Source organism: Balaenoptera borealis (genome assembly GCF_965194805.1).
Source record: "Balaenoptera borealis genome assembly, chromosome: 12".
Classification (NCBI taxonomy): domain Eukaryota; kingdom Metazoa; phylum Chordata; class Mammalia; order Artiodactyla; family Balaenopteridae; genus Balaenoptera; species Balaenoptera borealis.
Genome location: NC_138869.1, coordinates 39,459,673 through 39,477,292, shown reverse-complemented (window position 1 = coordinate 39,477,292; position 17,620 = coordinate 39,459,673). Strand labels below are relative to the sequence as shown.

The following is a 17,620-nucleotide window of genomic DNA, read 5'->3' as shown; positions in this document are numbered from 1 at the left end:
GATTTAACTAGGCAGAGAGAAGGGAGTCAGGCTTTCCAAGTAGATCAGGATGGCAAGGCAGGGCTGGTGTGTTAGGAGGAGTCAAGAGCTGTACTAGTGAGGACAGGAAGCCTGGGAAATGAGGAAGGGCCTTACAGTCACCAAAGCCCCCAGGTAATGCTGAAGCTCCTACACTTGGTGTGCTAGGACCTTGAGACTCAAAGTATGGTCTTGGAACTAGGAGAATCATCATTACCTGGGTTTGTTAGAAACACAGCATCTCAGGCCCACCCCAGCCCTACTGAATCCAAATCTTTATTTTAACAAGATCCAAAGGTGATTCCCGTGCAACTTAAAGTTAGAAAAGTACTGTCATTCAGGACAATGGTTCTCAATGATATGATGTCTTATCCCCCACCCCCAGGCCTACTGAATCAGAATTTTCTAGGGATGGGACTTGGACATTAAAGGTTTTAAGAAGCTCTAACCTGTAGCCAGGGTTAAGAAGTACTGTTTTCATGGCTATAAAGCAAGAGTGAAAATGTTGGATCAGAGAATAGCACAGTGAAAGATTTAATAAAGATAAGTCAGGCAGCAGTATGAAGAGTGTGCTCAGGAAAGAGAAATTAGTGGCAATGAACCAAATATATAAAATGAAAGAGAAGACAACTCCACCACGCTGAGTCTTGATGGTTGAGAACATAGTTGTGCCAGAAGTTGCTATGGGGTTGGAGAGCTGGTTTGCAGAGGATAAGGAGGAGTTAGTTTGGTTTAAGGCATTTCCACTTAGTTTTCATGGCAACTACATCTGGCAGGCATTAGGTGGTGGGGCATTGGGGCTTAGGTGAAAGGGCAGCACTAGAAGTGTGGATTTGTGATCCATTATCCCAGAGGTGGGAGCCTGAGTCATACAAATGGTACAAGAAGTCCAGATAACAGAGTAAAGACTTTTTGTGCTTATAAGTTAGAATGGGAGGCATGGAAGGAATTTTAGAAAACTTTAGGCCAAACTTCTATGCATGATCCAAGTGTCCTGACCTCAATGACAGTGCAAGGAATGTCCTTCCCGGTTGGCCTCAGCAGCTGTCAGCTTAGATCAGGGAAGGGCCATGCCCTGGGCCCCCTGCTAGAGCCCCGTGGAGCTCATTGCCAGAAAGGCCTGGCCTGTGTGTTATTCTCTTGCCAACTCTGTGACTCAGCTACACACTTCCAGAGTGATATTTTCAGAATACAGTTATGTGTAGCAGAATCTCTTTTCCATGGCTGGCAGTGTTGCCCATCTGTGGAGTCATCAAGCTCCGTGCTCTAAAAGCAGGGAGGAGGTATGCAGTTGGAGAAAATTGGGAGCCTGCTTGGATGATGGGAGTCTGGGGTTCATGCTCTGCACCAGGGCTCCACACCCCCAGAAGCCCTCTCCTAAAGGGAGGGTGGGAGTTGACCAGTAATACACAGACCACCTCAGCAATAGGGTGCAAACCAGACTGAAAATACACACCAAGATAAAAGAAGTAGGCCTGGGGGACTTCCCTGGTGGTCCAGTGGTAAAGAATCTGCCTTACAATGCAGGGGATGCGGGTTCGATCCCCAGTGAGGGAACTAAGATCCCACATGCCGCGGGGCAACTAAGCCCGCAGCGCCACAACTACTGAGCCTGCAAGCCTCACTAGAGAGCCTGCGTGCCACAAACTACAGAGCCCATGCGCTCTGGAACCCACACACCACAACTACAGAGCCCACGCACCCTGAAGCCTGCGTGCCACAGCTAGAGAAGAGAAAACCCGCACGCCACAACTAGAGAGAAGCCCGCGTGCTGCAACGAAAGATCCCACATGCCTCAATGAAGATCCCGCATGCTGCAACGAAGACCCGATGCAGCCAGAAGTAAATAAAATAAATAAATAAATAATAAATCTTAAAAAAAAAAAAAAAAGAAGTAGGCTTGGGGTCGCAAAACCAGGGTTCAAATCTAAGTGAGCTCTGCTACTTATTGATGGAATCCTTGCACAAATTTCCTCCTAGACAAAATGAGGAATTTTCTCTTCTTCATGGGCTGTAGAGAGCAAATGAAATGCTGCATGTAAGAGTGCTTTGCAAACTATACAATACTTTTATAAATACAATATTTTTTTTAAAAAGAACACCAGAATGTCAAATGTATAGACAGATGAGGAAGAAGAGGACCCAGTGAAATCGGAAGATTTGTTTCCATGATAGTTTGGGAGGTTTTCTCTCTTTCCCAGTGCACCAAAAAGGAGGAATCTTCCCATTTGGTTCTGTCTCTGTTATGGTCTATTCATTCTTCCTCCTTCAGCCTGAGACTCCCCAAGTCAATCCTTAAGTTTTAACACACCTATGATGTACACCTGGTTCTGTGTGCACACCTGGCTTTGGGCAAAATTGTGAAGGAAGCAGAGTTACCGGTAGTGACCCCAGATAGCCCTTTAGGGTATGCTTCCCAAAGCAGGCGTGGGCATCCCACTTCCTGAGAACAGGACCATTTACCTGGGAAATAAAGGGTTTGCTGTGATATTTCCAGGGATGTTGGCATTTCAGGTGGAGGACTAAAGCTTTAAGCTCTGATGATGGAATTTCTGGCATCAGTGAGCTGGGTGGAAACGTGTAGAATTAGATCTTTCTAGTATATCCTTGAAACCATAGTACATAGTCTTCCATCGAGGTGTTAGGCTGGCCTTGTGGTGGAATAATTCTCAGCCCTCAAAGATGTCATAAATTGTATGATCCACATGATAAGTGCTCTGGGATTCCGTGAGATGGATCCAGTTGCATTACTTTGTTGAATTTTGTGAGAATCAAGAAGAGAACAGAGGAGAGTAAGCTATTGTGTTCATCCCGTGATAAGTACCAGTGCAATACAAGGGCATTAACATTCCTGATGCTGGCAGAATCTATTCAGAGCCATAGAAAGCTGCAACCAGAAGAAATCTCATGAAAAGCAATTCATCTGTATAGTGCAGGGTCTTCAAACTTTAGCAGGTATCAGAATCACTTGGAGGACTTGTTAAAGCATAGATGGCTGGACCTCACCCAGAAACCCTCCAGAGTTTCTGGTCCAGTAGGTCTGGGGTGAGTTGGAAAATTTGTATTTCTAAGAAGTTCTCAGGTGAAGCTGATGCTGCTCTTGTAGGAAACCTTTGGAAACTGTGGGTCCTGTGCTTTGTAATTTATAAAATGCTCTCCCATAGTGATCTCCTATGATCCTCTTACACCCTGTGACCTTGTGAGGCAGGTACTTCACAGATGAAGAAGTAAGTCCAGAAAGACTGTGATTGCTAAAGTTCACCCAGCTAGTGGCGAGCAGAGCTGGGACTCAGAGCCCCTCACTCTTACGGCCGTTTTTCTAGTTCTAAAGTGTACCACTGAGGAGTTCTAGGACGTTGGCTAAGTGTGACCAAAACGTGACCATCAATTTTCTAACTCTTCCTGTAGGATTCTTTTTATTCACTTTGCCTTCTGCAGTCTGCAGTGAGCTATAATAGTTGGGGAATTTTGGAGATTTGTGAAGAAATAGTTGGAGGAGGAAGCGAAGGGACTAGAGGGAAGAAGTTTCTAAGAAGAAAGGTCTGTGAGTGATGAAAGGGTCCCAGTTAGGCAGGAGCTGGGAAAGGAAGCCAAGGAGAGGCCTGCTGAGGGAAAGGGGAGGGGGAGCAAGCTAGTAGAAAGTTAAGAATCCTGAAAGACCTTTCATAGCACTTAGGCATTTAGCTTCACAGGACAAGGTGTGTGGTGTTCTGTCCTTCAGCCACTTGGTTACTCTGCCACATCAAAGTCTAGCCTGTTTCTGATGTAGAGTGTTTGCGAAGCCCCTCCCATCCACCCTGGCATTCTTTGCTATTTACTATTAAAGTAGTGTCAGTCTTTGAAAAATTACGAAGCTCTGGATATGTTTCCCTCTCAGCCCCATGTGTTCCTTGTATTTATCAAAATGGAACACTAACAAATATTTATCCAGTTTTATAGATGTGTTGACGATAAAGACTACCAGGTGCGTCTCCCTGCCATGGTGATTATTTTGCTCAATACGTGATTGACTGAGATGTCTTCAGTGTATTATAAACACACATTAAAAATAGCAACCTAAAAAAAAAGATAAAACTGACAAATAGGAAGTTCCATATTTTTGGATGCAATACATTGCCAACCTCGTTATTAGGACACAAAACAGATAATCCTTAGTGACTTATATAACTTTATATAATGATTCTTCTTCAAATAAATGTCTTTTTGGCTCCTACAATTTTTTTTTCATTTATAAAAGTTTTTCAAATTGGAACCCTTTTTTTTAAATTTTTTTTTTTTTTTTTGGTTCAAATTGGAACCCTTTCAAAAGAAGCTTTTTTTTTTTTTTTTTTTTTTTTCTGTGTGTATGTCCTAATAACCTAGGACATATAAAGATCTGGCTACTTTATCAAAATTTCAAACTCACGGTCCAATTTCAATTTTTAGCATCCACTTGTGACCATAATCATGAAGCTAAGAAAGGATATTGCATTTTCATGTTGCATTTTTGTCAAACAGAAAATGTTCTTAAATTGGCCCAGTACTCTCTACTTTGCTAATCAAAGGGGATTAAAGGGGTTCAAATCACTCAAGATTTGTTACCACTTATTTCTGTGTGTTATGAAAACAATTTAAAATTAATGAAATAAAGATTCTTAATATTTTTATCATTTCCTACTTAATGTTCCCCCAAAACATTGATTTAAAAGTTGAAAAGACATATAAGTATCAAGAATCTGTGACTTAGATTTTTCTTTAAAGTAGTAAGAAAAGTGAACAGGTCCGCATATATTGTCGGTGCCAGGTCGGAGAGATACTGGTGCCATTTAAGCTTCAGTTTTTGTTTTGCGAATTGAATAAACAACTGCTCTGAAGAAACGAAAGGAAACTATAATGTTTGAACTATAAAATTTCTGACGTTTATTGACTCTCTGGATCTCCCAAACAACTTCCTGTCCTCGTAAATTTGCTCCTGTGCTTGGTCAGATGCAGGCTTGTGTTATTTTTCCATTGCAGCGTGTGAATATACCAGTTTTATTTCCAGCGGTTAGCTGCTTTTAACCTGGACGTGGCTGTGCAGTAGTGCTGACTAAACCCAATGTTGGATGTGCTGTGTGTGTGTGTCCACTGTCACATTCAGTATGTGCCATGGGGCTGCACTTATGTGCATGGGTGTAAATACCTATTTCACTATTATCTCTGTCCTCTACTTTATCTCCTTTGGGGTTGTCAGTATTGACTGTTGAATCTAAATAATAAAGCATGTACAGGAAATTAAAATATGTAAAGCAAAATACAAAAACTATTTAAAAAATCCGACTGCATTCTATTGCTTTGGGACTATATTGAATGACAGAATACTCATGAACGAAAGGAGAGTCATCACAATGGATTGATCTTAATGGGGGCAAAGAGTTAAGTTTTGAGGTCAGGCCATAAAGGTAAGAACTAAGACCAACCAAAGGAAGGGCAGACTCCTGCCAGCACCATTTAAATGGTGCCCTCCCTTCCTTCCTTTCTCTCCTTGCAACTGCGTATACTTAAATTCACATAAGGTATATGATTCAAGTTGATGGTATGTATCAGTGCTTCTACAACATTATTCTATTTTATTTAAAAAAAAATTTATTTATTTTTGGCTGCTTTGGGTCTTCGTTGCTGTGTGCGGGCTTTTTCTAGTTGCGGCGAGCGGGGGCTACTCTTCGTTGTGGTGTGCGTTGTTTCTTATTGCAGTGGCTTCTCGTTGCAGAGCACAGGCTCTAGGCACGTGGGCTTCAGTAGTTGTGGTATGCAGCCTCAGCAGTTGTGGCTCGCGGGCTCTAGAGCCCAGGCTCAGCAGTTGTGGCGCACAGGCTTATTTGCTCCATGGCATGTGGGATCTTCCCGGACCAGGGCTCGAACCTGCGTCCCCTGCCTTGGCAGGCGGATTCTTCACCACTGCACTACCAGGGAAGTCCCTACAACATTATTTTAAATCTTCGCAATAAATCAATAAGATGGGTGATATTATTCCTGTTTTGTCCCAAGAGAGAAAGTGACTTCCCCAGAGCAACATAGCTAGTAGCTGGCAAGGCCAGGATTTGAACCCAGATCTACCTGGCTCTAAAGTCTAATCTCTCAAATACACCGTATTAGAATGGTAAGAAACCTTAGAGATCATGTTTTATAACCACTTTATTTCACAGATGGGAAACAAGACTTGCCCCCCTTTGCTGCTTCCCTCAGTCAGCGTGGATAATGGGGTGTCAACTGTATATACTAGACTTTGCCAGGATTTCCCAACTGGGGAAATGGAGAGGATTTGGTGCATCAGAGAGTGATGGATAAGATTTAAGAATTGGGTCAAGGGGGATGGGAATGAACCAGTTAAAGGAACTGGAATTACATAGCCTGACATGAAACATAAATCTGGCTCTTCAAGTGAATAGTTAGTTGATGAAGGATAAAGACCAGCTGGGCTCTACTTTCCATGTGCCAACGCAAGAAGAAAGGCCTGTGTATTTTGCTGGGTGGGGGTATAAGTCAGTTGTAATCAAGAAGTCCTGATGGGGGTGGGGTGTTGGGAGGAGGGTGGCTAGTTAGAATAGTGGGATAGGGGACCCTCCCCCCAACCTGCCAGGCTGGAAGCTGCCTTCTGCAGGTCTTTATGTTTTCCTCCCCAAGTTAAGAATAGCATTGCCCCTCTCAATAGCTATAGTTAAAAAGTAACATATTCTTAATTGACCCATCAGAACTTCCTGCACCTACAAATGTTTCTACTCTCTGATCCATCCTGCCCACTGGGGTTAGAGCTATTTTCATGAAGCACAACTCTGATACCAGTTCTCTGCCCAAAGATGGTCCCAGAATAGCTGTTTTCAAAGCGTGGTCGATGAAACCCCAGAGGTAAGGTTGCCAGTTGCAGCAAATAAAAATATAGGATACCCAATTAAGTTTGAATTTCAAATAATCAACAGAAAATTTTTTAGTATATCTATGTCCCAGGCAATATTTGAGCATCCTGTATTTAATCTAGTAACTGCTACCTGGGGGACCTTAAGATCCTTTTCAAGGGGTCTTTGAGGTCAAAACTATTTTCACAGGACCACTAAAACTTCTTCGCTGTTTCCACTGTGTTGACATTTGCACTGATGGTGCGAAATCAACAGTAGTTAAAAGTGCTGGTGTCTTAGCATGAATCAGGGCAGTGACACCAAAGTGTACTGGTGGACGTCATGTGATGCACAGTCTCTGTCATGTGCTCACAGTAAAAAAAAAAGCCAGTTTTACTTAAGAATCTCCTTGATGAAGCAGTAAAAATGATTAGTTTTATTAAATCTCAATCCTTGTGTAGATGTCTTCTTAATATTCTGGGTGACATATTGGGATGTATGTATAAAACATTACTGCTGCATACAATGGTTGTCTCACTTGTGTGATGGTTTGAGGTGCAAAGCTGAATGGTTGCTTTTTTCATGGAACACCACTTTTACGGACAAACTTTGGTTATTGAGACCTAAGTATTTGGCAGATGTTTTCTTGAAAATGAATAAAGTGAGCCAGTCACCTCCAAGAAAAAACTTGACAGTGTTTGTGCCAATTATAAAATTTGAGCTTTCAAGTGAAAATTAGAATTTTGAAAAACTTCTGTCTACCACTGAGAGCTTGACAACTTCCCAATGCTCAAAGACTTTCTGATGAGCTTGGTGGTGATAACAATGAATGTGGGGTTTTTTTTTTTTTGATACTATAATGAAACATGTCAATATTTGGAAAATCTGTGTAACTCAGTGAGTCAAAATATTCCAAATGACCAATGCATGATATTACCAAATTCTGCATCGGTAGAAAGATCCATTCACAGTGCAATATAAACTGAGTGATTTTAATGTAACAGTGTATAAAAAGTTTGCACTGTTATGGTTTTAAATTCCACATTTCAACTAACCTTTAAAAGTCCAGTTTTGGTGTCATACCAAAGAAGAGTATCCATAATTATCTGAAAAAGCTATTAAAATGGTCCTCCCTTTTTCAAATTCATATTTGTGTCAGGCTGGATATTCGTCCTTTATTTCAACACAATCTATCACTACAGATTGAACGCTGAAGGAGATAAGAGAATCTAGCTGTCTTCTTTTTCAGCCAGACAGTAAAGAGATTTGCAGAAATATAAAAGAATGCCATTCTTCTCATTATTTTGTTTTGGAAACTAGAGTTACGTTCCTTTAAAAAATTATGTTAACATGTAATGGGCTTATTACTATTTTAAAGTGAACTATAAATGATTTTTAAAATGTTCTCTGTTTGAATTTTGCATATGGTGAATATCAAGTGAGACCATCTACATGGCAAAAGCTCTTTGGGGTCTACCATAATTTTTTTTTTTTTTAAATTATTTATTTATTTATTTATTTATTTTTATTTTTGGCTGTGTTGGGTCTTCGTTTCTGTGCGAGGGCTTTCTCTAGTTGTGGCGAGTGGGGGCCACTCTTCATCACGGTGCGCGGGCCTCTCACTGTCGCGGCCTCTCTTGTTGCGGAGCACAAGCTCCAGACGCGCAGGCTCAGTACTTGTGGCTCACGGGCCTAGTTGCTCCGTGGCATGTGGGATCTTCCCAGACCAGGGCTCGAACCCGTGTCCCCTGCATTGGCAGGCAGATTCTCAACCACTGCGCCACCAGGGAAGCCCGTACCATAATTTTTTAAAAAAGTATTTATTTACTTATTTATTTAGGCTGTGCCGGGTCTTAGTTGTGGCACACAGGATCTTTGTTGTGGCATGCATGCGTGATCTAGTTCCCCGACCAGGGATTGAACCTGGGCCCCTTGCATTGGGAGTGCGGAGTCTTACCCACTGGGCCACCAGGCGAGTCCCTACCATAATTTTTAAGAGTGTGAAGGGATTCTGAGACCAAAAAGCTTGAGAATCACTGGCCTATAGGACAACACCTAAACTGGTGAACCAGATATTAGGGATTCCTGCCATTCTACTCCAACCTGCCTTTGCCACCTCACTTATCACGACTGTCTCTGAAGTAACCACAGGTTCCAGCCTAACCACCTACTTACTGATTTCTGCACGTGTTCTGCACTTGTCTGCCTGACTCTGTGCATGCCATTCCTCTACCTGGAACACATGTCCACACCCCCTTTATCCACCTGTCTGGTGGTTAGTGGGTCAGAGCTACCTCCTTAGGGCCTGAGGATGGAGAGACTCATTTAGACCCAACGTCACAGTCTGTTTATGGCTATACTGTGCATATAGCCTTCAGGATCTGTTTATTTGTCTTCCTTAATTAGAATTCCTGGAGTGCAAAGGACCCAATTTTTCCCTCTGTTTATATTTTTTCCCATCTAAAGGCCAAGTGTCCTGCCATAAACTTTATGGGATTTTTGTAAATATTAGCTGACAATTTCTACCGATATCTGTGGGCTTTTATGATCCTGTGCAGATTAACCAGAGTATTTAGTGCCTGCTGTGAGCAGAACACTTGGCAGTGGGGAAAAGGGGCTGAGGAGGTGATCCTTGCTTAAGGACCTGAACTGTGCTTGGAGAGACAGGATTTATAGCCAAAAAGCAATCAAACAAGACACAAGAAGGTATGTAATCAAAGGAATAACCAGGTGCTGTAGGCCTTTAGGGAAGGGGAGATGGGAGCCAGGGCACACGCGTGTTTGCGGTCGCTGGAGAAATCTGAGCAGGCTCCTGGGAGGAGGCAAAGGCTTGCTGGGGACTCGTTAAATAGGAAGGGTTTAGTTAGAGGCCAGCAAGGCAGGATTTTGGGTCAGCAAATAAACACAAGCCAGGGCAGAGTCAGGAATGAGCACAGCATGTTCACGGCCTAATGAGGAGGCTGCTGACCATGGTGAAGGTGAATGGTGTGAAATGATAAGGTTGAAAGCTGGTTAGAGGAGTTTAGATTGGACTTGGAAGGAAGGAAGAACCAGCTTTTTTTTTTTTTTTTTTTTTTTTGGTTAGGTAAGTGACATGGTGTTTTTTGAGCCAAAGATGGGCTATTTGTGGGAGGAGGAATGGAGATGGGGCATCTAGTTAATGGCCCAGGGGTGTGAGGTGGTGAGGTTCTGGACTGGGGTATCAGCAAGGTTTTTGGAATGAAATTCACGCAGGTCACCACGTCTAGAATGCCAGCGTGGAGCCTTTAAATGGCAGTGTTTTATATACGAAGGCCTAGGGATTAAAACTCCACAGTAGTGTGTTAGTGACATAATTGGGTCTTATCATGTGTGGCTGATTTAGAGGTGAAATCTTTTATTCTAGCCTTTCCTCATGTTTTATTGTTTCAGCTACTAAATAATTGTGTGTGGTTTTGGGCAATTTACTTAACTCCTCGGTGTCTTGGTTTTGTCATCTGTAAAATGAGGGCATTAATAGTTTAATAGTACCTGTCTCATAGCCTCGTTATGAGAATTACATGAGGTAATACATGTAAAGTGCCTATTTTTGAGCCTGGCACATAGGAGGCCTTTAAAAAATATTAGCTATTATTATTTATTTATTCAGTAATTCACATTATCATGGGAATATAAGTATCTAAATTACCCAGTGGGCCAAAGCATTCAGTGCTAAGCTGAATGAAGGCCCTCAAAAAAAGAAAAAAAAAAAAAAAGCTTCCTGGAGACACGGCAAAGATGGGATTCAGAAGCTGGGATGGAAAAATGTTAAAAATTCTAATTCCATAAACTCATTAAGATCTAAAGTGTAAAACTGGGAGACCCAAGTCACAATTTAATCTTGTCACTTCTCAGCTTAAACACCTTCACTGGCTCCCACTGCAGAAAAGATAAATCTGGTCTTTTCAGCAAGCCAGCAAGCCCTCCTTCACTGACGTTTCGTTGGCCATCACAGCCTTCCTTCCCCAGCCCAGCGGCCTGCGCCTCAGCTGCTCTGCACTCCTGCTAATCTTCAAACACATCCTATCCTGCACTGCAGTCTCCCTTGCCTTCACTCTTTCCCCCAAAGCTCATTCCTCTTACCCCAGTTATACACTATAAAATTAATCACCTGTTTTTAATAGACTTTATTTTTAAGGGCATTTTTAGGTTTACAGAAAGATTGCATAGAAAGTAGAGTTCCCATAAACTCTCTCCCCCAACAGTTTCTCCTTTCATTAACATCTTGCATTAGTGTGGTCCATTTGTTACAACTGATAAACCAGTATTGATACATTATTCTTAACTAAAGTCCATAGTTTACACTAGGCTTCACTCTTTGTGTTGTACACTACTATGGGTTTTGACAAATGCATAAGAATAATGTCCTATAGCCACCATTACAGTATCATACAGAATAGCTTCATTGCCCTAAAATCACCCTGTCCTCCACCTACTTATCGCTCCCTCTTCCCCTCCCTGTCAGTTTTTAAGAATCAGTTAAAATGCCATCTCTTTTGTGAAAATATCTCAGAATCCCTCTATTATGAATCTCTTTGATGCTTGCATAGCACTTTCTTCATACCTGTTATAGCACCTGTTCTTAACGGGTGCCTTGTGAATGCTGGCTGAATTGTGAGCAAATATTAGGGCGGGATTTTGCAGAACAGGTCTCAAGAGGCAAAGCTTTAGACCTAGAGTTCTGAAAGCGACAAGTGTACTTGTGAATTTTAAACATGCTTCAGGACTCAGGGGTCCATGGATGGGAAACTCTCTGAAGGGAACCGGCTTCTGTCCCTTCAGATTTGGGCTCAGAATCAGCCTCGGGTGAGGTGGCCCAGGCCAGCTTTATAAATATTACTAACTAGGCCTCAGGGCTCTTTCCTTGCCTCTCCTCCCCTCCAAAAACAAAGCAAAAAAGGAAAAGGACAAGGAAGTTGGTTGTTTCCATCCATCTAGTCCCGGTGCCCCTCTCTGGAAGACCCCTGGAACGTCTGTTTGGTACCCCCCTCTCTCTCCCTAGATGGCTCCCAACAATTGAGGGTGCCCAGCGTGCCTTCTTTGGCCAAGGAGCACCTTCCCTTAATTTCCTAGTTCACGCTGAGCTTTTTGCTTTATTTTCGCTTTAAAGACTTTGTTCTCAAACATTCTAAAACGCTGTAGGAACATGCAGATCAGAAAAGCAAATAAATCGAATCTTGTGAAGTAACAAAGCAGACGTCCTTATTCAACAACCAGCACAACGCTAAATGGGAAATATCAGTCATGCACTAGAGACAGTAGATTCCCCTCCAGACGGGAACTGCCGTTTGCAAAAACCCCCACCCCCAAAAATGAGGCAGTGAAGGTACCGTAAAACAAACTCCTCTCCTCAGCTCCCAAACGGGAGTCTGCAGTTTCTAGCAGCACCGCCTGTTCTTTTACGCGACACAAGCAGTTTGCAAGACCTCGGGCTTTTACTTCCCAGTACCTGCCTCCTAACACACGTGGGGGTGGAGAAGGAGGGAGGGAGTGGGAAAGAGAGCTGTCTTCCCCCTCCCCCAACCATCTTAAAGCCCACAGCGGCGCCAGACCCAGCGCTGGGCGGGGTGGGATGAGGGACACTCTGGAAACCAGGTTAGATCTAAAGGTGCTGTTACCTGGGGCGGCGAGTGCTCTCCAGACAGCCGGGCTCCCCCATCCCCCCGCAATCGGAAAGGGCCGAGGAAAAGTGGGGGGCGGGGGCTCCAGCCCGGCTCCGGAGCGGTTTGGGAGCCGGGCAGAGCTCCTCGCCAACCGAGCGACAACCGCCCGCCGGCACCTGTGCTCCCAGGGGGCGGGGCCTCCTCCAGGTGTGCTCCGGGGGAGGACGACGCCGACAGCCGAGGCCAGCCGCGGGAGCCTCAGCGTCCCCCGGCCCCCGCCCCGAAGAAATGCCGGGGGAGGAGCGGTTAATCCGCACCCGGCCTCGGCGGGATCCGCGGGCCCCGCCGGGGGGAAGGGGAGAGCACGCCGCGGTACCGAGGGGGTTAAGCGGGAGGCCCGCGGCTGGAGCGCGCTTAACCCTTCGGCGCCCGCGGGTCTGCCGAGCCTGGCCGGGGTGGCGGGCCCCCGAGTCCCACGCGGCGGCTACCCCGACCGCGCGGGCCGTGCTGGGGGAGCCGCGGGTCGGCCTCCGATCGCCGGGGCGCGGCGCGGCCCGTGGGAGGCCCGGGGCGGGCGGGGGGAGGGAGGGGGACGCGGCGGCGGGCGCGCAGCGTCGCCAGGGCGAAGCCGGCGTGCGGCGCGGCGCGGCGGGCGCGGAGCGAGCGAGCGAGCGCCTCCGTCCCCGGATGTGAGCTCCGGCTGCCCGCGGTCGCGAGCCAGCGGCGGCGCGGGCGGCGGCGGCGGCGGCGGGCACCGGGCACCGGGCACCGCGGCGGGCGAGCGGGCGGGCATGGGGGGCGCGCCGAGCGGCCCCGGCGGCCGGGCCGGCATCCTCGCGGCGTCCCTCCGCTAGAGGGGGGGGACCAAGCCAATTCTCCTTTGCAGCAAAAAATTACATGTATATATTATCAAGATAATATATACATCCGATCTTATTTTTTAAAAAAAGTTTATTTTGCTCCGATTTTGAAAAAGAGGGAGCGTGGGTGGCCAGCGGTTTTTATAAATTATTCTTATTTTCTGTTATCTGTCCCCGTCCCTCCCCACCCCCTGCTGAAGCTTGAATAAGGGCAGGGATCGCGGCTCCTACCTATCGGTCACCCCCTTACCCGTTCCTCCCCCGCCCCAACGCCTAGCACAGTGCCCTGCACACAGTAGGCGCTCAATAAATGTTCGTGGATGATGATGATGATGATGATGAAAAAAATGCAGCATCAACGGCAGCAGCAAGCGGACCACGCGAACGGTGAGCAGCCAGAGCCTGGGCACCCGCTGCCAAATCTAATCCTTGTCGTGGTCCTCCTCTTCCCACCCCCCTCTGCCTTCTCACCCCCCTCCCATCTCTGATGCGCTGGTGGGTTGAGGGGGTTGGAGAGGATGCTTCTAGCTCGGTGTCGTCTACATAGAAAGGGGAGATGCGTGACAGCCACTCCGTTCTCCCCTTCAGGCCTTGAATGTCAGAGCTAATTCTGCATTTGTGGGGTGGGGGCGGCCGTGGAGTCCGTGGAGTACTGTGCCGCCGGAGGGGCGGCGAGCCGAGGTGATTCGGCTTCAGTGTCCTCGGGCTCAACTTTCCTCCAACGCTCCCGAGCGATGGAAAGGGGGTGGCTATGAGTCTTCAGCCGGAGCCCCCTTTCCAGCCTCTTCATCTCCTTCCCCGGCCCCTGGTTAATTAGGAAGAAGGTCTCTGGTGGCATCCGGAAAATTCTAGGATTGCCAGGTTTCAACCTTCTTGCCGGTGGGTGAAGAATCCCCCTACCCTTGAGAGGGAGGCTGGGTCTCGGAGTCGCCGGCCAGGGGGTCGGGTGGAACGCGTATTCCCGCTCGCAGCGCCGCTGTGCACACGTCGGTAACCTAGCAATGCCCGGAGAGTCGCTGCCGCTGTGAGGCTCTGCGCCCCAGCCCGGCCACGTGCAGTTACCATGCCGGCCCGGCTGGGTCGAGGGAAGGGGGCGCAGCTCCTGGCCAGCCCTCTTCACTCCTGCTTGGAGGTCACTGGAGTCCCTCACAACCCTCCATGGGCTCGCAGCCTTCCCGCTGAGCGCTCCCCAAGGGAAGACTTGGGGCGACTCCTCCCCTGGCTCAGACCGTCTGCTGCCCAACCCCGCGGCCCCCTCTCAGGCTGCTGGCCAGGCAGACGTGTGCTCGCTTTGACTCTCCCTTGCTTTTTACTGAGCAAGAATTGGTTTTGCAAATGCCCATCCCTCTACCTCTGCCACCACGCTCCCTTTGACTTCTGTCTCAGTAAGGAGGTTGTGACCAGAGGCAGGCAGGTGCTGGGGTGACCTGCCTGGGTCTTGGCCTGACCCCAGGCTGGAGAGGGCTTTGCACATGGAACACCCTTGGGGTTCTACCCTGTGTACACTTGGATACCAGCCTACACTGAGGTGATTCCTGTTTAGGCCTTGAGGGCCCCTGGCATAACCCAGCCTGTCTGTCCTAGGTGTAAGGGTGCAGGCTGCCTGCCTTGTCTGTTTCTTTGGATGCTGGCTTGGCTGCTGCAGCTGCAATTTAAAATGCAAAAAAGCCCTAAAGATGTTTTCTGTTTTCCAAAGACTGTGGAGGAAATGAGTACCAAGCATCATGAATTTTCATTTGCAGGAAGTGTCAGTGCATAATCTAGGTATTGGTTATGGGGCTTTTGGTATTGCCCTGGTGCCAGTGGAGGATTTTTTTTTCCATGCTGAAAAAAATGCATTTGTGGCTATGGAAAGATGTTGGAGTAACACCCTGAAAATGATTAAGACTGTTGAATTATTGCCACTGCTTTTTTTTTTTTTTTTTGTGATGGTAGTTATTTTGAAGAAAAGCTGTTGTATGTATCTGTTAACTCATTAGAGATACATGGGTTTTAAAAGTCAGAAAAGATTTGAAATAAATGTGGAAATGACCTCAGTTTGTCTGAAGGAATGCACTGAAAGACTCCTTGTGAAGACACGGATGTAGGGAGTTACTAACCCATTGGGCGTGATGCAGCAGTGGTCCTGTGTTTCTGACACTTTGGGCAGGGCTTGTGGACTTTTCTTGCTACTCTTGCTGACCAAACCCTGCTTCTGAAAAATAGAACATGAGGTTTCAAATGGAAACATGGGGATGATTTCCCTACTGTTCTTGATGGGAAACCACTTTAGCTTTCTTCTGACACTGGATTCTCATTGTTTTGTTTTGTTTTTTAATTTTCCTTTTTCTCCTTCTTCCCAGAGGCAAACTATGCAAGAGGCACCAGGCTCCCTCTTTCTGGTGAAGGACCAAATTCTCAGCCGAATAGCTCCAAGCAAACTGTCCTGTCTTGGCAAGCCGCGATCGACGCTGCTAGACAGGCCAAGGCTGCCCAAACTATGAGCACCTCTGCGCCCGCACCTGTAGGATCTCTCTCCCAAAGAAAACGTCAGCAATACGCCAAGAGCAAAAAACAGGGTAACTCGTCCAACAGCCGACCTGCCCGCGCCCTTTTCTGTTTGTCACTCAATAACCCCATCCGAAGAGCCTGCATTAGTATAGTGGAATGGAAGTATCCTTTTTTGGGGGAAGGCTTTCTCGTTTTCTCTTTTACCATCTGTTCTTTAAAAGAATTTGCTTTCTGAAATGGCACTTACAAAGTGATAGCATTTTGGAATGTGAGCAGCAGCAGAAGTTGTGTGTAGAGGGTTTCATGGTATGTAATTTCCTATCTCCTCTGGGTGCAGAGGGGTATCTCTCTGGGTAGGTATAGGCTACTGTGTGTGTGTGTGTGTGTGTGTGTGTGTGTAGTGGGGGAGGGAGTGACAACCTGAAACTTCAAAGTGGTAGATAATTAAAATATGAAATTAACCTTTGGTCATTTGACACTAGATGGTTAGTTTAAATGCACCATTGTTTTTTGGCAGTGGTATGCATTGAACCTATTGCAAATAAGGTATGCTGATTAAAAAAAAAAACTGTACTAGAAATAAATACATTTTTGACCTTTAGTGGAGTCTTCTCATTTTGAGGTTTGGAATTTGCTTCGGAAACTCCAATTAATGCTAAGATGGCTTGTAGATCTGACATTTGGTGAGTCTGATTGTTCAGGTAGCTACAAATATGTACACTTGCTTCACAGGGAGGGAGCAATTTGCTCATCAATGCTATGACTTCCTGGAATTTCCTTTTGACAAGTTCCAAAACAGCATTTGAAACGTGAGCGTGAGGGAGCATGTGAAGGGAGAGGTTTGTGTGTGCCTCTTCTTTCAGCGCCCGTGTGGGTTAGAGCACAGCCCTCTCAGTGGAGGAATTTGCAGTTGCTGCCTTTATAAAAAAATTCTGTCTGTGTCCTTGGACTGGAGTTACATTTCTGGGTGTCTCCTTTGTATTTTTAAAACTGAACTCCAACTGCCCCAGGAGGGTTGTTAGGGCCCAGATCTTGGAAAACTAGGGTGTGCTGCCTGCTTACTCCCTCCCCTAAACCTGGAGGCCAGGTTCCAGTGCCTGCCACTCTTCAGAAAAGGTTGACTGAGGCCTTCTTTCTGAGCAAATGGCTTTCTAATTAGTCAGATGATTCATCCGTTTGGGTAAAACACAGCATTTCCTTCTCCCAGAAGTATATTTGGAGTTGACCTGGGCCTTAGAGCAGTTCCTAAGCATGGGAAGGAGTATGAATAAAGGGCTTCCTCACGGAGCCCGGGGGGGTGGGGGGTGGGGGGGGGAGGGACGGTCATGCTACAAAGGGAGGGGGTCGGTGACCCGGGTTAGAAAGTGGAGCTGAAACCTCCGTATCATTTGAGTGCCTAGCTAGGCAGCTCTTTGCACGCCCTCTTTCTTAGCTGGCTACTTTCTGTGCTCAGAGAATTAAAATGAGGTAACTGTCTAGAAAGGTTTTGGAGAGAGTAGCCAAGTGTAGGATTTGAGGGGTTTTCATGTGCTTTTTCCTTTTTAGAACAGATGTCTCCTCTCCAGAGGGAGTTGCGGTGTCTCTCACATGGCTGGGGTTGTGTGGATGTGTCTTCTCTTTAGGTTCTTTTTGAGTCTGAGGACGAACGCTGGTGTCGGCCCAGGAGGGAGCCGGCTCCACAGGGCGCCTCAAGTGGCACGGCAGCAGTCAGAGGCACAGACTGTACTTAGCCAGAAAGATCTCGTCCTCCTCAGGTTGGCTTGACGTGACTCTGAGTAAG

At 46.3% G+C, this 17,620-nt stretch overlaps 1 protein-coding gene across 9 annotated transcripts in view; it reads left to right on the top strand.

Moving 5' to 3' along the window:
- The first annotated feature begins 13,341 nt into the window (after positions 1–13,341).
- CACNA1D (calcium voltage-gated channel subunit alpha1 D) overlaps positions 13,342–17,620 on the top strand; it is a 320,332-nt gene continuing 316,053 nt past the window's right edge. For all 9 annotated transcript variants that reach the window (XM_082347969.1, XM_082347972.1, XM_082347971.1 and 6 more), the window contains exons 1-2: positions 13,342–13,737; positions 15,693–16,002. In XM_082347969.1, the coding sequence (XP_082204095.1) occupies positions 13,671–13,737; positions 15,693–16,002 (377 nt within the window). In that variant the 5' untranslated portion in view covers positions 13,342–13,670. The remainder of the gene's footprint in view (positions 13,738–15,692; positions 16,003–17,620) is intronic.